Source organism: Xenopus laevis, chromosome 3L (assembly GCF_017654675.1).
Source record: "Xenopus laevis strain J_2021 chromosome 3L, Xenopus_laevis_v10.1, whole genome shotgun sequence".
NCBI lineage: Eukaryota > Metazoa > Chordata > Amphibia > Anura > Pipidae > Xenopus > Xenopus laevis.
In genome coordinates this window covers 97,056,369-97,075,698 of record NC_054375.1, presented here as the reverse complement: position 1 = coordinate 97,075,698, position 19,330 = coordinate 97,056,369, and the positions used below count along the sequence as shown (strand labels likewise).

Here is a 19,330-nt window from a genome sequence, read left to right as displayed (position 1 = left end):
AGCCTTTAAATGGTGCATGTGACCTTACAGAGGTGTAATCTTATGATGTCACTTTACTCTCAATTAGTAGTATTATTATTTTTGTAATAAAGTATTTGTCCATGGCAGATATTGAGGAAGCTGAGGACAAAGGATTACATTGGCAGTACAAAACTCTTTGTTTCTGAACACTCCACTTTGCAGGAAAACATAATCAGAATCTTGTTGCCGTTTTTGCATTTAAAAAAAGATGATTTAAAGCACCGCCATTAATAATCGCTACAGGAGTCTTGTTACTGATCCGTGGGATAACCTCCTATACATATCCTATGGCTCTGTCTGTTTATTCATTGGGATAACACATAATCTGTTGTTTTGTTTTCATTATGTTAATTAGCAGTATTTGTTTGTTTCTGTGTGTGAGAATTTTAGAATCTCTCTAGTTTCCTCTTATGTTTCTGTTGGAAATGTTTTCTGAAAGTGTGGCTTTTTATGAACCTGGTGAGCATGTGTTGCCATTCTTTTGTCCCACCCTCTTAAATTGAATGGTAGTGATAAAGTAATTTTATTTTAACATTGTTTCTCTTTGTAACCCTAGTTTTTGTGTGGCCAATTCAATGTGTTTTTGTTCGGTAAAGACGAGAGAGAGAGAGAGGAAATCCCTGGGTGGAAGGCTGCGTAATGTAGGAAGGAGGCTTGTATTGTTGATGAGAGTAACTCGCACTGCAGTGGTTACTGTTCTTGAATCCTGATTTCCTTGGGAGAGGCTGCTTCTTGATGGATTCTTCATTAAACTTTAGTGTCATGATATGGACTGTATATGTCTTCTAACTGTACCTGACAGAGAAGGGAACACTTTATTGTATGTCTGTGAATTTTTTTTTTAAATTGTAATTTATAGTTTTATTTTTATAAGATGTTTATTGCCTATATTTCTTTTTTTAACTATGTTTACTCGTGTATACCTGTAGTACTTGGAATGTAGAGTTTTCTGAATAAATGGTCTTTGTATTATTTGGAGCACTATGCCTTAGGGCTACTACAACATTAAAGGAAAACTATACCCCCAAAATGAATACTCTTAAGCAACACTTTATATCAATTTAAGTGGCATATTAAAGACTCTTACAAAACTGGAATATATATTTAAGTAAATATTGCCCTTTTACATCTCTTGCCTTGAACCACCATTTTGTCATGGTCTGTGTGCTGCCTCAGAGATCACCTGACCAGAAATACTACAACTCTAACTGTAACATTAAGAAGTGTGGAAGCAAAAGACACAACTGTCTGTTAATTGGCTCATGTGACCTAATAAGTATAGTTTGTTTGGTATGTTTGTGTGCACCATGAATCAAACTATCCCAGGAGGCGGCCCTTATTTTTTAAAATAGCAATTTTCGATTTATGATAACCCAATGGCAGATACTACTAAAAAAGTATATTATTATGAAAATGGTTTGTTTACAGGCAGCAGGGTTTTACATATTACATTATGCAATATCTTTTAATAGAAACCTATATTGTTTGGGAGGTATAGTTTTCCTTAAAAACAAACTAATAGGATTGTTCTGCCAGCACTATGGATTTACGATAGTTTAGGTACCATGGACTACAAGGTACTGTCTTCTTATAACAAACCTAAAGCAAGTCATGGTGGATAGTAATTCTTTCTGGTCATGCTGGGGCTAAAATCTGCATGGAGTGTATAGGTTCTCCCCATGTCTCTATGGATTTCCTGTGAGTACTCTGCTGTTAAATGTGATAGAGACCATAGATTGTAAGACCAACTCGGGCAGACACTGATGTAAATAATAATTTTTATTGTATAGTGCTTTTATCTCATTGACCACAAAGCACTTAACATGTTGCTGATCGATAAGAAGGTTCTCATTGCACTCAAAAGCTTGGGTAACCAGATATGTTTGCTATTAAATACATCCAACGAAAGTGCCATTTGGACTGTGGATTGGAGAGAATGCCATATTGTGGGAGTGATATAAAATGCAAGATCCACAAAATTTTAATGTGACTTTAGGTACCTTGAGTTTTCCTCATGTACAGAGGAAACCGGTGGGAATATGCTAATTGGAGATTCTTCCAGATAAAAAAGGCCTTCATTATTTAGAAGTTTACAAGCAAGAAGGCCAATTTTGCTAATGACCCCAGTTAATTGGAAGCCATTGTAACGAGCATATAATTGGCGTTGTGAGTGACCTGGCTACTGTTTTTAGTACCAGCTGTAATCAGTGCCATTTTTTGAGAGACCACAATACAGGGCATTTCAATTCCTCTGCTGGGATCAGATGTTCTTGCAATGTTTCTGATGGCTAACACCTGATGCTTAAAAGTAGAGACTACTATTGAGAATGACACCATGGCTGTGCAACTGGTCTGACCTTAACCACAAGCTTTTAAAATCCATTAGCTGTGATCTCTGACACCTTGATGGCCATTATCCTCCAATTGCATTTGTTCAAGATCATCCACACTTGCAGATTAGCTAAACACCTATTGATTGTGGATACTGGATCCCACAGGTGGAACTGAGCATCATCTGTATAGCAATGGTAACTAAAGCCATAGTGTTGGATTTTATTTCAGAGTGGCAGCATGTATATGGCAAATAACATTGGTGATAACTCTAACCCTGTGAGACCTTATAAAGTAGTGGGAATGACGTTTATGAGTGGGATCAATTTGTGACCTGTGCCACAAGAAGGATTTGAGCCAGTTAAGCACCATACCTTTTAGACTACAGAACACTTTTAAAAATTCTGTTATGATATTATGGTCAACAATAATAAATGCACCAGTATGATTAGGATATTGAGCACTATTCCCTTGTATCAGCAGGTCATTCTGTATGCAAATTTGTACTGTTTTCTTTTCAACCCACACTGCAATATGTCATAGATTTTGTTGTTTGAGAGCCAGGCTTCCAGTCTTTTGGTGACAGCCTTCGAGACCGGTCTGTAAAACTACAAGGTCTCTGTATTAAGAGAAGGTTGGTTTTTTGTTTTTTTTTTGTGTAAAAAATCTGAATGTACCAGTGCATTATACTCCTTTTAGATATAGAAGAATTGTGCTTTGTGTTATCCCCAGTAGTGTTTCAGGCTGATTTAATGAATATTTCTGCAAAAACCCTAATAACCCCTCCTTTCTCTTCCACTTCGTGCTCCCTGAATTACCAGGCTGTGCAGGGGAGCTGGTGGCTCTCAGCTCACTGCACTGTAGGACAGGAACCAATCAGCAGCTAGCAGGACCTGAGAGTGAACTGACGCCTGGCTGTGCTTGTGTGACTGCAGGGCTGTGATTGGCTGTCCCCCTCCTACTGTGCTTCTGGCAGGGACCTTTGGGACACGCGCACCCCTCATTTGAAACACAGACAGGGACCAGAGAACATCTATAGGGAGCTCCAATAAAGGGGCTATTTTTAAAGATATTGATTTTTAGCACTGTGGTAGAATAGTATTGCAACTGTTGCCAAATCTCTGAGAATGGTGTGACAAGAATATGGGCCTATGTGCTCTGCAAAAACGCTAATAACCCCTCCCTTCTCTTCCACTTCCTGCTCCCTGAATTCCCAGGCTGTGCAGGGGAGCCGGCGGCTCTCAGTTCACTGCACTGTAGGACAGGAACCAATCAGCAGCTAGCAGGACCTGAGAGGGAACTGACGCCTGGCTGTGATTGGCTGTCCCCCTCCTACTGTGCTTCTGGCAGGGACCGTTGGGACACGCGCACCCCTCATTTGAAACACAGACAGGGACCAGAGAACATCTATAGGGAGTTCCAATAAAGGGGCTATTTTTAAAGATATCAATTTTTAGCACTGTGGTAGAATAGTATTGCAACTGTTGCCAAATCTCTGAGAATGGTGTGACAAGAATAAAGGCCTATGTGCTCTCCAATGTTGCAAAGTGTTTGTTTTTAAAGGGGGAATTCACTGTTATAATCTAGTACATGTATTTTAAAGACTGATAATGGTCTTCATTTGGTACGTTTGATGAATTATTTGCATTCCTATTGTTTTTCTAGCATGCACCCCTCTAGCTGGCCCACTTCCTGCCCTGACTTTTATGATGCCATTATATATTCTGTACCCAGAGGAGCAGAACACCACTTTTTCAACATTAGTTTCATGAATAAGCTTGTGCTAAACATACTTAATCCCTTTTGTTTTGAGTTCGAATGTGTATGGTTTTTGGTATTTTGTGCACTAAACAGGGCATAGTCCTATTCTACTTCCTGTCCCTACAAGCACATCAAAACTCAGCAGTTAATTAAAACGTGTATAAATAAACCTCTCCCTTCCTTCAGCTACAGCCTGTTAGGCTTTTAGATAAAAGCAACTCATTAGCTCAGGACTCCACGGACGATTCTGGCGCTATCCGAGTAATCCGGATAATCCGACGTGCTGCGCAAAAATGCAGGCGTTGCTTCGGATGCAACGGAAATAAGGTAAGTAATGCTATTGTCGGTTCATGTCGCAGCGTTGATGTGATGCGACACAACTGTCGGATGCAGACGCAGAGTGCATTAGCATTATTTTCCTTATTTCCGTTGCATCCGGCGTGACGCCTGCGTTTTTGTGCATCATGCCACAACTGTCCTTGGAGTCCTGCCCTAATACAAAGGCTTCAACGGACTGCTGATTTGTTTTAATTGTACTTGTAGGGATCAGAAGTGAATTTAGAATTCATTATAAATGTTGCCCTTTTTAGTGCAATAAATACCACTGCAAGCATTGTAAACTCTGTGGGGTAGGGATCTCTTTCCTCTTGTCTTTCTGACAGCGCTTAATCTTTAATGTGAATGTACTTTGTGTTAATTATTAAATGACCCCTATTTATTTGCTGTTCTGCTATACAGCACTGCATAAATGTAACATTATGTAAATAAAACATACATACATACAAAGGGTCGGACTGGGACCTAGAAAAAACCCAGTGGGCACCAGCCCTGGTGGGCCCTGCTGGCCCAGACCCAATCCCCACAGCCATCAGCTCCTGTGCTTCATGACCTCCCCTGCCAGTGATCGCATGAAGAAATGATGTGTAGGTTGGTGAATGGAGGGAAGGGGAAAGAAGGAGATTTGCATCTGGAGCAGGGGGATTTGCATTGGTGGCAGGGCCCACTGGGATTTTCTGCTGGGCTGGGTACGGGGGGGGGGTCAGGGTAGAGGGAGCCCTAATACAGGCAGCCCCGGTGCACCCAGACACCCCCCCCCAGTCCGAAGCTGCATATATACTTACATGTTCAATTATTAAAACAATAGGTACAATAGTATTGTCATCACAAGCCCTAATACTTAGTAGTAGTAGTAGTAGTAGTAGTGTAGAAAAAGGGCATTAAACGGGCCCCTTAACAGGGAAGGTTAATGCATCTATTTTGTGATATAATGTGTGGAATTAAGCTATTGTCATGGCCAGATTACATAAATGCTAACTAATAATACAATTGAATCCACCAGTGACTGCCTAGTATGTGACAAGTTTTAGGTATATGGGGAAAATGAAGCACCCAGAGCTATATAAGTGTCACATGGGAATCAAACCAGGATACCCTGATTCAAATTCCAATATTGCAGACCATTTCTTAAACAATCACACCATCAACACTGATTTTTTTTTTTTTTTTCATACAGTTTGTCGCTCAAACAAGAGTCCATGGGTCTGTTTGACATGTTCCAGTGTCCACTGTGGAAGGTAAGTAGCCACTACAGTTTATTACGCATTTAAACTGTGTATTACTGGCTTTTAAAGCTTCTTAACATTAAATTAGCATGGTGCGTTTTGACTGCAACTGTGTTTAGCTAGTACAGGTATGGGATCCGTTATCCGGAAGCCCGTTATCCAGAAAGTTCCGAATTACGGAAAGTCTTTCTCCCATAGGCTCCATTATAATCAAATAATCCAAATTTTTGAAACTGATTTCCTTTTTCTCTGTAATAATACAACAGTAGCTTGTACTTGATGCAAACTAAGATATAATTAATCCTAACTGGAAGCAAAACCAGCCTATTGGGTTTATCTAATGTTTAAAAGATTTTCGAGTAGTCTTAAAGTGTGAAGATCCAAATTACAGAAAGACCCGTTATCCAGAAAGCCCCAGGTCCCGAGGATTCTGGATAATAGGTCCCATACCTGTAGGTGTCATTTCATAAAAGATGTCCACCGGTCACTGCTGCATGAGCTTCAAACAACAAGTTTCCAATAGATAAATATTAGAAGTCTAAAAGTGTGGTTCGGCCTTATTGCAACATCAGTAAAAATCGCCAATGCGCCATTAAAAGACATTACACTTATTGACACTGATTTCAAGAACAGGTTTCAGCCTGCAACATAAAGTGCTACTAACTGTCAGGGCATTCACTTATCAGCCAATAATAAATTCACTGTGAGGTGTCAATGTATTGTTTTTTTTTTGTTGTTTGTATTTTTTTTTTTTTTTTCAAGCTCTCTCATATAAATATTTTATTCTGCATTATAAGCTACTGTATTTTTTGGTTGCTAGTGTACAAGGGACTCTTCCAAACATACAAACAAAAGATGATTTAGAAGCCATCAAAAGTAAAAAAAAAAAGAAGAAAAGTAGGGCCTATAGTTAGGTTATCCCCCATAATTTATAATGATAGCCAGCCCCTTCCCAGGTTTTTGTGCACGGCAGGAGGGACCCCAAACGACAGACGAGCAAAGCCAAACAAGGTAAGTAGGAGGCTGAATGTGATTTGTTTCCTTAAATGCTTTTAATTCTAATTATTAATGAGTTTAAAATACAATTTCCACCCTGTCTTATCCTTGAAAGATATGTAAATGGTCATGCAAAAAAGCATTATGAGGATGCCCAGGCTCCACTCAGTAGCCACAAACGTCAGGAAAAGACAGAAAAGGAACGAACGCAGCATACAGTATGCATGGACTGCAGCAGTTACAGTACGTATTGGTGAGTCATTACAGAATACTTGTGGATAAGACTCGGCGGTTGCTGGAATGTGAGTGGTTTAAAAACTCTTGCTCTTCATTGTTTCCTGATCTTTCTCATTATTTTTCCTTACAGTTACCGATGTGATGATTTTGTGGTAAATGATACAAAATTGTGTTTAATACAGAAGGTCCGGGAGCATTTGCAGAATTTGGAAAAGTGAGTATTGCAGAAGTGTGCACATCCATTTTGTCTTTCCTGAGGTATTTTTCATTTCAGGGAGCCACAAATCATGTTTATTTATATTATCCCTCAAATGTTCTTGCTTTGTTTAATTTTATTATCAGATTAAATGGTTGCTCCTATTACTTATTGTATTATGCCATGTCTTTGTATATGCTATGAACAGACCCAAGTGCTTCTTTGGTGTTTCCCAGTGCCATTTTCAGATTACCTCATGAGCTATGGGAGGAAAAATTAAGTAAGGGCAATGGTAAAATAAAAAACCCAAAAAACTTTTACGTATGGTGATCCTGGGTTATTGTGAAAAAATTCCTTCTTACACATTTTCCTGTGATTAGCCTGGATCACAGCAAGTAAAGTTTTTTACATGTGACAAGCTCACATCAAAGAACATAAAACAGTGAGGGAGCTGCTTTTAGGCTTGTTAATTTAGAATTTAGGGCAAGTGGGTTTTTCTGGGGTGCCTCGGCACAATTTTATAGGTTGACTTATAACAATGTTGTAGGTAACCATAGATCTGCAAACTAAATAACTCAGGGTTACAGAAAGATAAAATAAAATGTTTCTGAGGGTTCATATTTGGTTAGGCTAAACACTTTTTGGGTTTTGACTAATAATGCAAAAAAGGAATCAGATGTAATATAGAAATGCTTAATTTCTCTTTGCAGCTCTGCTTTTACTGCTGAGCGGCATAGAAAAAGAAAATTCCTGGAGAGTGCCTCGCTGAGCAAGAAATTGTTGAAAGTAAATGTAAGTATATGGTTTTTATAAAGAATTCAGGGCACCAATACTGTTCCACCATATATCGCTGATATAAAGGCAAGGTGGTGCCATTTTCAAAAGGACAGATCCCTACAAGTACATTGAAAACTTTCTATTTTCCTCTCAACTTTGCAAGGGTTGTTGGTATTTCTACTAGAACATCTTACTACTGGGATGGACTGATTATGCTACAGAAAGAAGATAACATTCACAGTACCCCTATGCTTTGCTTAGTAGTCTGCTCATATACCGTACCTTTTAATTAGGAAAGGACCCAAGTTTTTGCTTAAGATGAATTCACATGCTCCATGATGAAATCTTAGTGACAACAAACACTATGGTTATCTGGTGATTTTTTTTATTTTAATGTTTATTGGATTTTTAGTATTTTTCAAAGATATTAAGTTAATTCAGGAATATTAAATTAATTTAATTTTGGGTTTTTCCTTGGGGAAAGTAGCATAAAGGGTTTTGCTTGGACTAAATGAGATTATAATTGCGGGGAGTTGAAAGTGGTATCGGCAACCACTTCTTCCTGTTTTAAGCTAGAACAGCGCCCCATTGGAATGTACAGTGGGCATTGCTGAAACAAGGAGGTACGTTGGAACTCATGTCAGGGTAGTTATCCATATTCACGCTGAAAAGTGGTGAGACAAGCTTTCTCTGATTGTTCCTCTTTGTGATTTTCAAGTACGTTTAAGAAAAAAAACAAAAAACAAAAACATTGTAGCTACGGGCACATGTTAGTGAGCATAACAAATATAAGCAACATATTGGAGCGAACAGTTGGATCACTGTCCACAGGTTAGCACTGTGCCTGTATCTTTAAGGTATAAATAAACAACTGTGATGTTAAAACACACCATTTATAAGGATATATTTTGCAGTTTGGAGTTGTAGATTATATTCTTACATTTACCTGCAGATCAGTTTGAAACTAGCTTGCAAAGCAACTACTAATGGTTTCAATGGAACCACTGTGATTAGATGTCTGTAATTTTCAAGGAAACTCAAAATTCAAGTTTTTAGGCTTTTGCTGCATACTGTAGTTTGCAAAGCGGGCAACCTTTTAAGGAGGCTAGTTAGCCTGGAAAGAGGAAAAAGGAGTCTACAATGTACATTTACTTTTGAAGATGATGTTCCTTGTCCTTGGTGTGTTTCTGTTCTTAACATGTAACCAAAGAAAACCATTTTTTCTTGAAGTATGACTTGCATGGTACAACTTTCTTTCTTTTAACATGCACTAAACCTTGTGAACAACAGGGAGATTGTTCCTTCGCTCTGCCGATGCTAAAATAAGTTTGCCGTAGCCTCAATCCTCCAAAAATGGTTACCGCATTCCCATATAACTCCATAAATGTTTTAGCAGTATCTGCTTCTATGAATGCTCTCCTCTAACTACTATTTTATGCACCAAACCTTCTTGTGGATAGAAGAATTGTGTTGACTACAAAGGCCTTTATGTGACACCGAAAATAGAATATCAGTGTTTTTGTCTATCTATACTAAAAAATGTCACTTTAGGTAGACAAAAATATAAGTTCATATGCCACTAATTATCTATCAGTGTTTTGAGGGTTTATTATTTAGTGTGTCCCCCCCCCCCATTAAAATGAAATATATGCAAGTGTGAATCTGTTTTAGGTTTCACTAAAATATAATTGAGTTGTTGAATTTATTTTTTCAGGGAAGCACAACTGCTCTATGTGCTACTGGCCTTCGGAATCTTGGAAATACCTGCTTTATGAATGCAATTCTTCAATCACTCAGGTAAGCTGAGCATTTGCTTGATGTCTTGGAATTACTTTCAAATATTTGGAAACAAATTAGAATTTATGTTTTGCCCCATGTTGCAGTGGTATTTGATTTCCATGTGTGTATTTTCTGGCACCTGCTTGGTACCTAAGAGACACTTTATTTCACAGATAGGGAAGGCACATCAGATTGTATTGAACAATTTTATATCTTCTCACTGTGACTAATAAAGCACATCAAGTGGAAGAGAAGATACATAAAGCATCAGTACTGTGTAAAATAATTTACATTCTCATACGTGTGAGAGATTCATCTTTTTGTATAATAAACTTTTCCATAAATGTGTATTTTGGATGGTTCATGTATCAAATTTTTTTACTTTAAATTGTCATTTGTCAATTTGTTCCTCTATAGCAACATTCAGCAGTTTTGCTGTTACTTCAAGGAACTGCCTGCTGTGGAACTTCGGAATGGTAAAACTGCCGGCCGGCGAACCTACCATACACGAAGCCAAGGGGATGTTAATGTGTGAGTAATAGAATGATTGCTGATGTCCAGAACACCAATATTTACTATGTACCGTATATACTCGAGTATAAGCAGAGTTTTTCAGCCCCCAAAATATGCAGAAAAACTCTACCTCGGCTTATACTCGGGTCAATCGCAAAAACAGTCGCCGGCGTCCAAGAATAGTTGCCGGCGTCCAAGAATAGTTGCCGGCGTCCAAGAATAGTTGCCGGCGTCCAAGAATAGTTGCCGGCGTCCAAGAATAGTCGCCGGCGTCCAAGAATAGTCGCCGGCGTCCAAGAATAGTCGCCGGCGTCCAAGAATAGTCGCCAAGAATATTCGCCGGCATCCAAAAAGAGACGCCGGCACCTCTAATGGGAGCAGAAACCCTCAATTTTTTGATTGAAACTTACCAGAAGCTGCTGCATTTCTCACCCTCGGCTTATACTCGAGTCAATAAGCTTTCTCAGTTTTTGGAGGTAAAATTAGGTACCTCGGCTTATACTCGGGACGGCTTATACTCGAGTATATACGGTATATTTTTGATCTACTGCTTTATCTTGGTAACTGTGGCAATATATGTAAATACAGACTTTTTTAAAAAAAAAATTAATACAAAGAATTAGTTGAATGAAAGTTAATTAAATTTAAGTTCATTATACTAAATAAGGTTTGTACTTTTTGCAGGTCACTGGTTGAGGAATTTAGAAAGACCTTGTGTGCATTATGGCAGGGTAACCAGACTGCCTTTAGTCCTGAGTCATTGTTCTATGTTGTGTGGAAAATAATGCCAAATTTCAGGTAATTTATATCTTGAGCCATGTGTAAATGATACAGGATTCGGATGCTTTATATGTATATTATATAGTTACTTACATTAGCTTTTGTAAAACAAAACTTAAAGGAGAATTCTAAAATCCCTCCTCCCCCACGACCTACCTCCCCCCCAGGCAAATGCCCCTAACTTATTACTGACCCCTCTGTGCAGTTCCTCTCCTGTTGAGTTCACGGCAGCCATGTTCGTCTGTGTGCTCTTCTTCCTGTATTTGACGGCATTTGGTGGCGCATGCGCAGTAGAGGGATTTATCGGTAAGGATCTACTGCGCATGCAGTGAACTTGAAAAGTTTGCACGTATATCTGCTGCATATATGTTAATGTTACAGAATCCTTTTTGACACATGGAGTCCGTGTTTGAGGCTTAAGCTACATGTCTTTTCCTGCATTCTGTCCCTGTAAAAAGTTTACTGTAATTGTAAGAGATGGGTCTGCTGTATTTATTTTATATAGATCATGTACAACTGATATTACTCCTTTTTATTTCAAGACAGTTTTACAGATTTGTTATTGTACATGTTTTTTTGATATTTTTTAATTTTCCATTCTTGTTAAACTTGTAGCCTCACCCAAATACTACTACTTTTCCAGGGGATATCAGCAGCAAGATGCCCACGAGTTTATGCGTTATCTCTTAGACCACCTCCACCTTGAACTACAAGGCGAATTTGATGGCTCCTCTCACTCTGTCTTATCACAGGCGAACTGCAGTCGGTCTGTCAGTAACAAATGTTGTATGTGAGTACCTGCAGCACAACAATTATATTTATTGTCTATTTAAATGGCTTTTCAACTTCATCTGTTCAGTTCTTGATCTATTCTTTCCCTGTCACCCATGGCATGCATTCAACTATAGGTTAAACCCTCCCTTCGGGCCAATGGACAGGAACCTCCCTAAAGCAAGTTAAAAGCCCCAGCCCCTCCTTTACTCAGTCTTTTTTTTAATCCTGTCAGCAGGCTGATGGATTGCGGAAGCGTGGATCACAGTTCCCAAACAGTAAGGGGCTCTCTCTCGTTTCCCCTTATTGGATTGGAGGTCCAGATGCTCCCCCATGGCTGGGGTTAGCGAGGGAGGGATGGGAGGTTGCAGGGAAGAAGCCGGTGGCCATGCTGTACCTCCCACTGTGCGGGTTAGGTAAGCGATATGGGTATGTGAGGAGAAAGAGGCGGGTGCCTCTCATACCCGGAAGTGACGTCCGCTTAATCTGACGCAGGAATGGTCCGATTGATATCGGAGGCAGAAGGAAGACCCATGGATGTTAGTGTGCTTGCGGAGTGGCACAAGTAGTAGCCGCAAGGAAGGGCGGAAGCAGGAAGTGGTGGAATCACCATTTTTAGAATGTAACCTTTTTAAAATAGTTTAAAAAAAAAACAAAAAAAAACCCCGGAAGTGACGTTTTGGCGCCAAAAGACCTGGACGGTTGGCGAGAGCGGTTGAAAGGTTTATATATTAATACAGTCAACCAGGGTTATTGGCCATTATATTTTACCCATGTGCTGTATTAAGTTATAAAAAACAGAAAGTACTTCCTGTGTCTGCCATTTGCGAGTTCTGCAATATCCTGCGTCTTCATTACAGGTAGGGGCAGAAATGGAAATTTTGTTCCTGAATTATGGCATTTCCTGGAGGGGATCTGATAGGTATATTCCTTTGTGCAGCAAGCTGATGGATTCGGAAATGCCGGGCAAACCACCCCACCCCCAAAGGGAAAAGGTGAGCCTTGTGATGACTCCTGGTATGTTGAGAGAGAGATATATGGCAGGTGGCTAACAGATTTCTGTTCTGTGATGTCTGAAGTTTCAGAAGAAGAAGTTTCAGAGTCCGAAATCGATTCTCCTTTAGGTTCTGAGGAGGGGGAAATTGAGATTGACGAGGAGTCCAATTTCGATTTAGCGGTGATAGAGCCACTGATAAAAGCAGTTTGGCAAACAGTGACGTTTCCCATGGAACCTTCTAAGCTGTCATCAGCTGATAAACTATTCCCTCCTCTAAAGAAGAGATCGATATATGTTTTCCAGTACATGCTTCGATTCAGAAATGCTGTCTGACTGCAAATTAGCATCAGTTGACTTAGTGCATTTTATGGCAAGATCCATGTCACGGTCAGTGGCAGCAAGGAGAGCCTTGTGGCTGAAGCCTCGGGCTGCGGATGTAGTTTCAAAGAGCAATTTATGCCACTTTCCATTTGAAGGGGAGCTGTTTGGTGAAGAATTGGAGACCATTATCAAAAATGTCTCTGGAGGAAAAAGTATGTTTCTCCCTCAAGAAGGCACCATTTCACAGAGATAAGGAGAGATCATTTAGATCATCCAGACAGTACAAGCCTGGAAGAGAGTTCAATAGATAATCTTCATGGAGATCAGGTCAGCAGAACTCAAGAGGTAATCCTAAGAGATCTAAAGGTTTCTCCACCTCAGAGTAGATGGCAGGTTAGCAGTTTGCTCAAGTCTGGGCCAGAAATGTGCAGGATCGCTGGGTATGCGACACAGTGGAAAGAGGTTTTTGTTTAGAGTTTTCAAAAATTCCAAGAAGAGATTATTTTCTAGTTTCATCTTTCCAGAAATTGGAAGAAATTCAAAGTTTGGTCCAGAAGTACATGGGTTGACTATTAGAAGCAGTTCCTCCTCACAAAAAAAAAGCGGGTTTTATTCAAGATTATTTCTGATAAAAAAAGCCTCAGGGGCTATGAGACCAGTTTTGGACACGAGAGGCCTAAACAAGTTGCTAGAAAAAAGGAAATTCAAGATGGGGTCTTTAGCATCAGTCATTCAGTCGATTGCAGTTGGAGACTGGCTCACAAACATAGACTTAAAAGATGCATACTTTCATGTACCAATTCCGCAGGACCACAGGAAATATCAGAGATTCACTGTAGGAGAAGTACATGTTCAATTCAAATGTCTTCCGTTTGGCCTGTCACAGTCTCCCAAGAGTTTTTACAAAAATTCTGGTAACACTGATAGCCGAGTTAAGGAAAGAAGTTCCATTATTTAGACAACATTTTAGTGACTGCAAGAACAGAAAGAGAAGCAGAGGCGCACACAACAAGAGTGCTGGAGTTTCTTCAATTGCATGGATGGATAGTAAACAAAGAAAAAAGCAATCTGTTCCAACGTGATCCCTTCCTTTTCTGGGGGCACACTTTTCGACACAAAAGAAAAGATTATCCAGGCAATAGAAGAGTTCAAAAGTCAAAGGGTAGTATCAGTTCCGCATTGCCTGAGGATCCTGGGCTTGATGTCATCAACGATTCAGATGGCATGCAAGACCGCTACAAAATTTCTTACTCTAAACTGGTGGTGTGTTCCAGGCAATTTAGGAAACAGGACTCGGTTGGAAGAGCCAAAATGGACAGCCGTAAGAACAGATGCATTGGGTGTCGGCTGGGAGGCCCACGTTTGAGAACTAATGGTGCAAGGTTCTTGGGCGTTGAAACAGGTTTCCTCAAATGCCTTAGAATTAAGGGCAATAAAAGAAGCCCTGTTCGCCTTCACAGAGCATCAAAGAGGAAAAAGTGTGAAAGTGTTTTCAGACACCATGGCAGTGGCCTATGTTCAGAAGCAAGAAGTTTGGGATTGCTGGAAGAGGCAGAACCGATTTTTCAGTGGGCAGCGTTATGGTTGGAAAACGTGACAGCCGTACATCTTCCGGGAGTCGAAAACCAGAAAGCAGATTTTCTAAGTCAGAGTATATTAGACCCAGGAGAATGGGATCTTCACAAAGACATTTTTCAAGATTTGGTGGACATGTGGGGGTCACCAGAGCAGGCCCGGACTGAGAATTAAAATAGGCCCTGGCATTTCAGGTACACAGAGGCCCAATCAGCCCACGCAGAGGCCCAAACAGCCCCCACCAGCCCACTGAATAGTGACTTTCTATGGCACCTTATAGTAGCCCCTCTGGCATTTGCCAGAACCCACAGATTGCCAGTCCGGGCCTGCACCAGAGGTAGATGCCATGGCAACCATTCAGAACAGGAAATGTCAAAAGTTTTTTTCCAGATACCTATGCAGAGAGGCAGCAGCCATAGATGGTCTGAGACAGGAATGGTCAAGAGGGCTAATGTATGTTTCCCCCAATTCCCCTCATCTGGAAAGTCCTAAAGAAGATAGAGCGGGAAGCAGCAAATGCAATAGTAGTGGCTCCATATTGGCCAAGGAGACCATGGTTTCCGCTACTTCACAGATTGACCCTGGGAGAGCCCAGAAAAATTCTGAAGTTTCAGGGTTGGCTGTCTGAAGGGATGTTTCAGTTCCAAAAGGAAGACCACCTATCCTTGATGGCATGGAGGTTGAAAGGGAGGAACTAAGGATGTTGAATTGCAAGGGAAAATTGGTGGATTTCCTACTCCAATCAAGAAAAATGTCTGCGTCCGCGCAATATTACAAAATTTCGGACAAGTTTGCACAATCTGTTATCTCAAAACAACAAGACCCATATTGGCCTACAGCTTCCATGGTGGTAGATTTTCTTTTTTCCGGTTATAAGAGAGGTCTGCATATGAATACCCGCAAAGTGCAGGTGTCTGCTATTTCGGCACAAACAGGAAGAATATGGGCGGTGGATCCTTTGGTCCAACGATTCTTCAATCTTTTAGGAGAGTAAAACCTACCATCCGGAAATATTCACCACCTTGGAATTTGCCTTTTGTCCTAGACATGTTGACAAAGCCACTAGATGATATTTCCATATGGAATCTTACTCTATAAAAGTACTCTTGCTAGTTGCTGTAACATCAGCATGTAGAATGGGTGAATTGGCGGCACTATCGGCTGCAGAACCGTTTATGGTGATTTTCAGGGATAAGGTGGTGCTTAGGCCTGCTTTCAAGTTCTTACCAAAGATCATCTTTGAAGTCCCTCCCTGATTTAGTTGGTAGTTTCCATTGTTTAATGCATGCCAGGGGTGACAAGGAAAACAGGAAATTATTACTTACCATAATTTATTTTTCCTGGTCACCTTCCATGGCCGCATTCACCAACGAATTCCCACCCTTCTAGACAAGCTTTTAACTAAGACAGTGAGTAAATGAGGGGCTGGGGCTTTTAACTTGCTTTAGGGAGGTTCCTGTCCATTGGCCTGAAGGGAGGGTTTAACCCATTGGTGAATGCTGCCATGGAAGGTGACTAGGAAACAGAAATTACGGTAAGTAATTACAATTTCCTATTTTCTTGGGTGGTTCTTGTTGTTGTAATGGTCTGCTAGTAAAAAAAAAAAAAAAGGCAGTAATGAAATCTGTGTAATTAATGAGCTAAACAAATGTTCTATTCCTCATACGTTGTACTATAAACTAAAAATAAAGGATAGTTTATGGAGGGAAAATGTTTACATTTCATACATTTTCATCTATTTAAGTTTGTCACGATCAATATTCAATATTGGCACTGTATGGAGCTGCATTGTCACTGTATGCTATATATGAATGTTTCCTTATTCTGCTCTTTTAGTGACATACTGTAACAATAAATCTTCGCTCTTTTTATCCTTTTATGTAGAAATGGTGCATCCACTGTGGTAACCTCAGTATTTGGGGGAGTTCTACAGAATGAAGTTAACTGCCTAATTTGTGGAACAGAATCAAGAAAATTTGATCCATTCCTAGGTATAAGATAAAACTTTTATTTTTAATATTTCCTACGGAACTGTCCATATGGTGAAATAGTCCCACTGTACAATGCCTTCCTAGCAGTTGTCCCAGAATTCCCCGTTCGCTGTTGTGGAAGCACGACTACTCATCTTCAGTCACCATGGTTATACTGTAGAAGGAAAGTCATCTTAATATAATTTTTAAATTGAATATAATTTTAATTATAATTAACTTTTAGCTGACGGCTACTACGCTGGTTACTTGCTTTTGTTGCATTCTCTTTCATATCTGTTCTGCAACATCAGCCTTTCAGGCTCTTTTCTCTCTTGCTCTGAATCATCACCAGGCACTAGTTTAATAATATTATACAACTTACCAACTACACTTTGTGAATTATCAGGGCCACCATCAGAAATTTTGGGTCTCCCATGAACACAAGCGAATAGTATCAATATTTTTGTCCATGTCCCTTTTATCCACTACACAAAAGATCAACTAACAGTAAAGTAGGTTTTGCTAGGACAAAAGAATGCATTGAGTCCACACCCCCTTCCCAACCACAGCTACTATAATACAAACTCACAAATAATTTCACTGAGAAGCAGGGGTGTGAATATAGAGTAAATTAAGGTGGCCCAAGGACCTTGCTATATATGTTTCTGCATACGATTTATTGGGGAAAAATTATTAGATTTACATTTTTTACATTGTTTTGTTATGTAAAAAAAGTATTTACATCACCATTGATTGATTGGCTTGATTGCAGATTAATGTAAATAGCGATTTGACATTTGAAGCCAGATTGCAGTATCCCTCAGTGTAAGACTGTATTGTATTAATGGAATATCTGAAGTGTCTTTAAGAAAACAAAAACCCTTTCTATAAGTAAATATTTATAACAGGAAAAAATACATGTATTCTTCCCTGCCACATATAAGTTTGTATGTGAGTAGTGAGACACGTGAATGTGCTGCTCCATTTTGATTTTGCTGCTTATCTAATACTCCCGTGTCTCATTACTCGCATACAAACTTATATGTGGCAGGGAAGAATACATCTATTTTTTCCTGTTATAAATACATTAATTCCCAGTGGGGTTTCAGTTCTGGGCACTGCTCTGGTTTACCACCATGATTGTGTCTGCTTCCCCCTCTGCCTGTGCCACTAGCAGTTCCTTGTACCTCCCACCCTTCCTTATAAAATGCTAGAAATAAGCAAATGAACTACAAATCCCAGCAACCCCTGAAAGTAAAAGGCTTCCATTAGGCACAAAGCCAGATGAGATGTCACCACTATAGCTAGGGGTAACAACCCATAATAACTAGTTGGATGCACCTTAACTCCCATAATAACTAGTGCCCATAACCCAGAATGCTCTGGCATCTATTTATTATACAATGCTCTAGGCAGACAAACCACGTGACACAATATTACATCATGTGACTGTAGAATGAGAGCAGCAGTATGACAGGTTGTGTACAGCAGCAGCACTATCTCCCCGACACACACAAAAGTATGTAGAATAAAAATCATTCTTGGTATAAAAATAAAGGCAGCACATCTGATTGGAGAATAAAAATGCATTTCCCAAATCTGAGTGTCTTCCTGCAGATGCTCTACTGTTGCCATCACCCCAACACTCCCCAGTACACATGGGATAATTAGAAACACACATGAGATACTTAGAAACACCTCATCCTGCACCCCAAATGTCCCTGAAGGAAAAGAGAAATGAATGAAGCACCCCATTGCTGTATTGGGATTTTACTCCCAACCTGCAATAAATTCTCTGGCTCTAACAGAACAAATAACCCCCGTTATACAGAATATATCATCTAATATCCTTATCATTCAAAGTAGGGAGTACATTATCCCTTATAATACATGAGTGATACTCAAGAGTTCCCTGTATAACGCAGCCTTGTGCCTTTATATGGTCATAGAACAACCCCTCAGTGACTTCTAATTTCCTTATCATTTACAGTTATCATGGGCTTCCACTACTTGGGCCATTAGTGACCATATTACAACTAATTACTAGCTGTATTACTGGCACATGCAGCACTTCTCTACTATCAGATTGTTACTTTGTTCTTTTATTTTGTAGCAACTAATGGGGAACTATCGCGAAAATAAAATTTTAATATAAGGAAGAGCACATAAAAACAGTCAACTTTGTAAATATGACTGATTAAAAGTTATGTTTCATTTAGTAGCTATAGATTGTTTTTCTTATGACTGACTCACTGCATTCTCTCTTGATTCATGACTCATTCTCTCTCACCATGGTTTGATACTGTCTCACTATTAGCAAAACGATAAACCTCTGGAAATATAAGTTCAAGCTGGTCCGAACTGCCCTCACTCATCTGTTGTTGATAAACAACTTCAAGATATTCCCAGTAGTTAAGTAGTGCTTATCAGAACTTCAGGTAACACATACTACTTCTAATTTTATTGCATAGACCTAGATGCACACCTGGGGTATGGGTCTTCAAAGGAGCAAGCAACACCATTAGTCAGAGTAAAGGTGGTCATACATGTGCAGATTTGCTCGTTTGGAGCGGATCTTGTCCTGATATGCCCACCTTGAGTGGGCAATATAGGGCTGATCCCTTCATGTGCCCTAGGGCCCAACAATCAGATCACAATAAGGGGAATGCAGGAGCTCGGTGCGAAGACCGCATCAACAAACCAACGTGGTCCTTGTTACTGTTGTATTTTTTGCCCACCTGAC

At 39.8% G+C, this 19,330-nt stretch overlaps 1 protein-coding gene across 1 annotated transcript in view; it reads left to right on the top strand.

Annotated features, from left to right (window-relative positions):
* Positions 1–19,330, top strand: part of usp3.L (ubiquitin specific peptidase 3 L homeolog) — a 28,288-nt gene that overhangs the window by 559 nt on the left and 8,399 nt on the right. Inside the window, 9 exon segments of the mRNA NM_001097080.1 lie at positions 5,627–5,687; positions 6,787–6,924; positions 7,039–7,122; positions 7,815–7,896; positions 9,596–9,678; positions 10,078–10,191; positions 10,858–10,971; positions 11,597–11,743; positions 16,502–16,608. Of these exon segments, the coding sequence (NP_001090549.1) occupies positions 5,627–5,687; positions 6,787–6,924; positions 7,039–7,122; positions 7,815–7,896; positions 9,596–9,678; positions 10,078–10,191; positions 10,858–10,971; positions 11,597–11,743; positions 16,502–16,608 (930 nt within the window).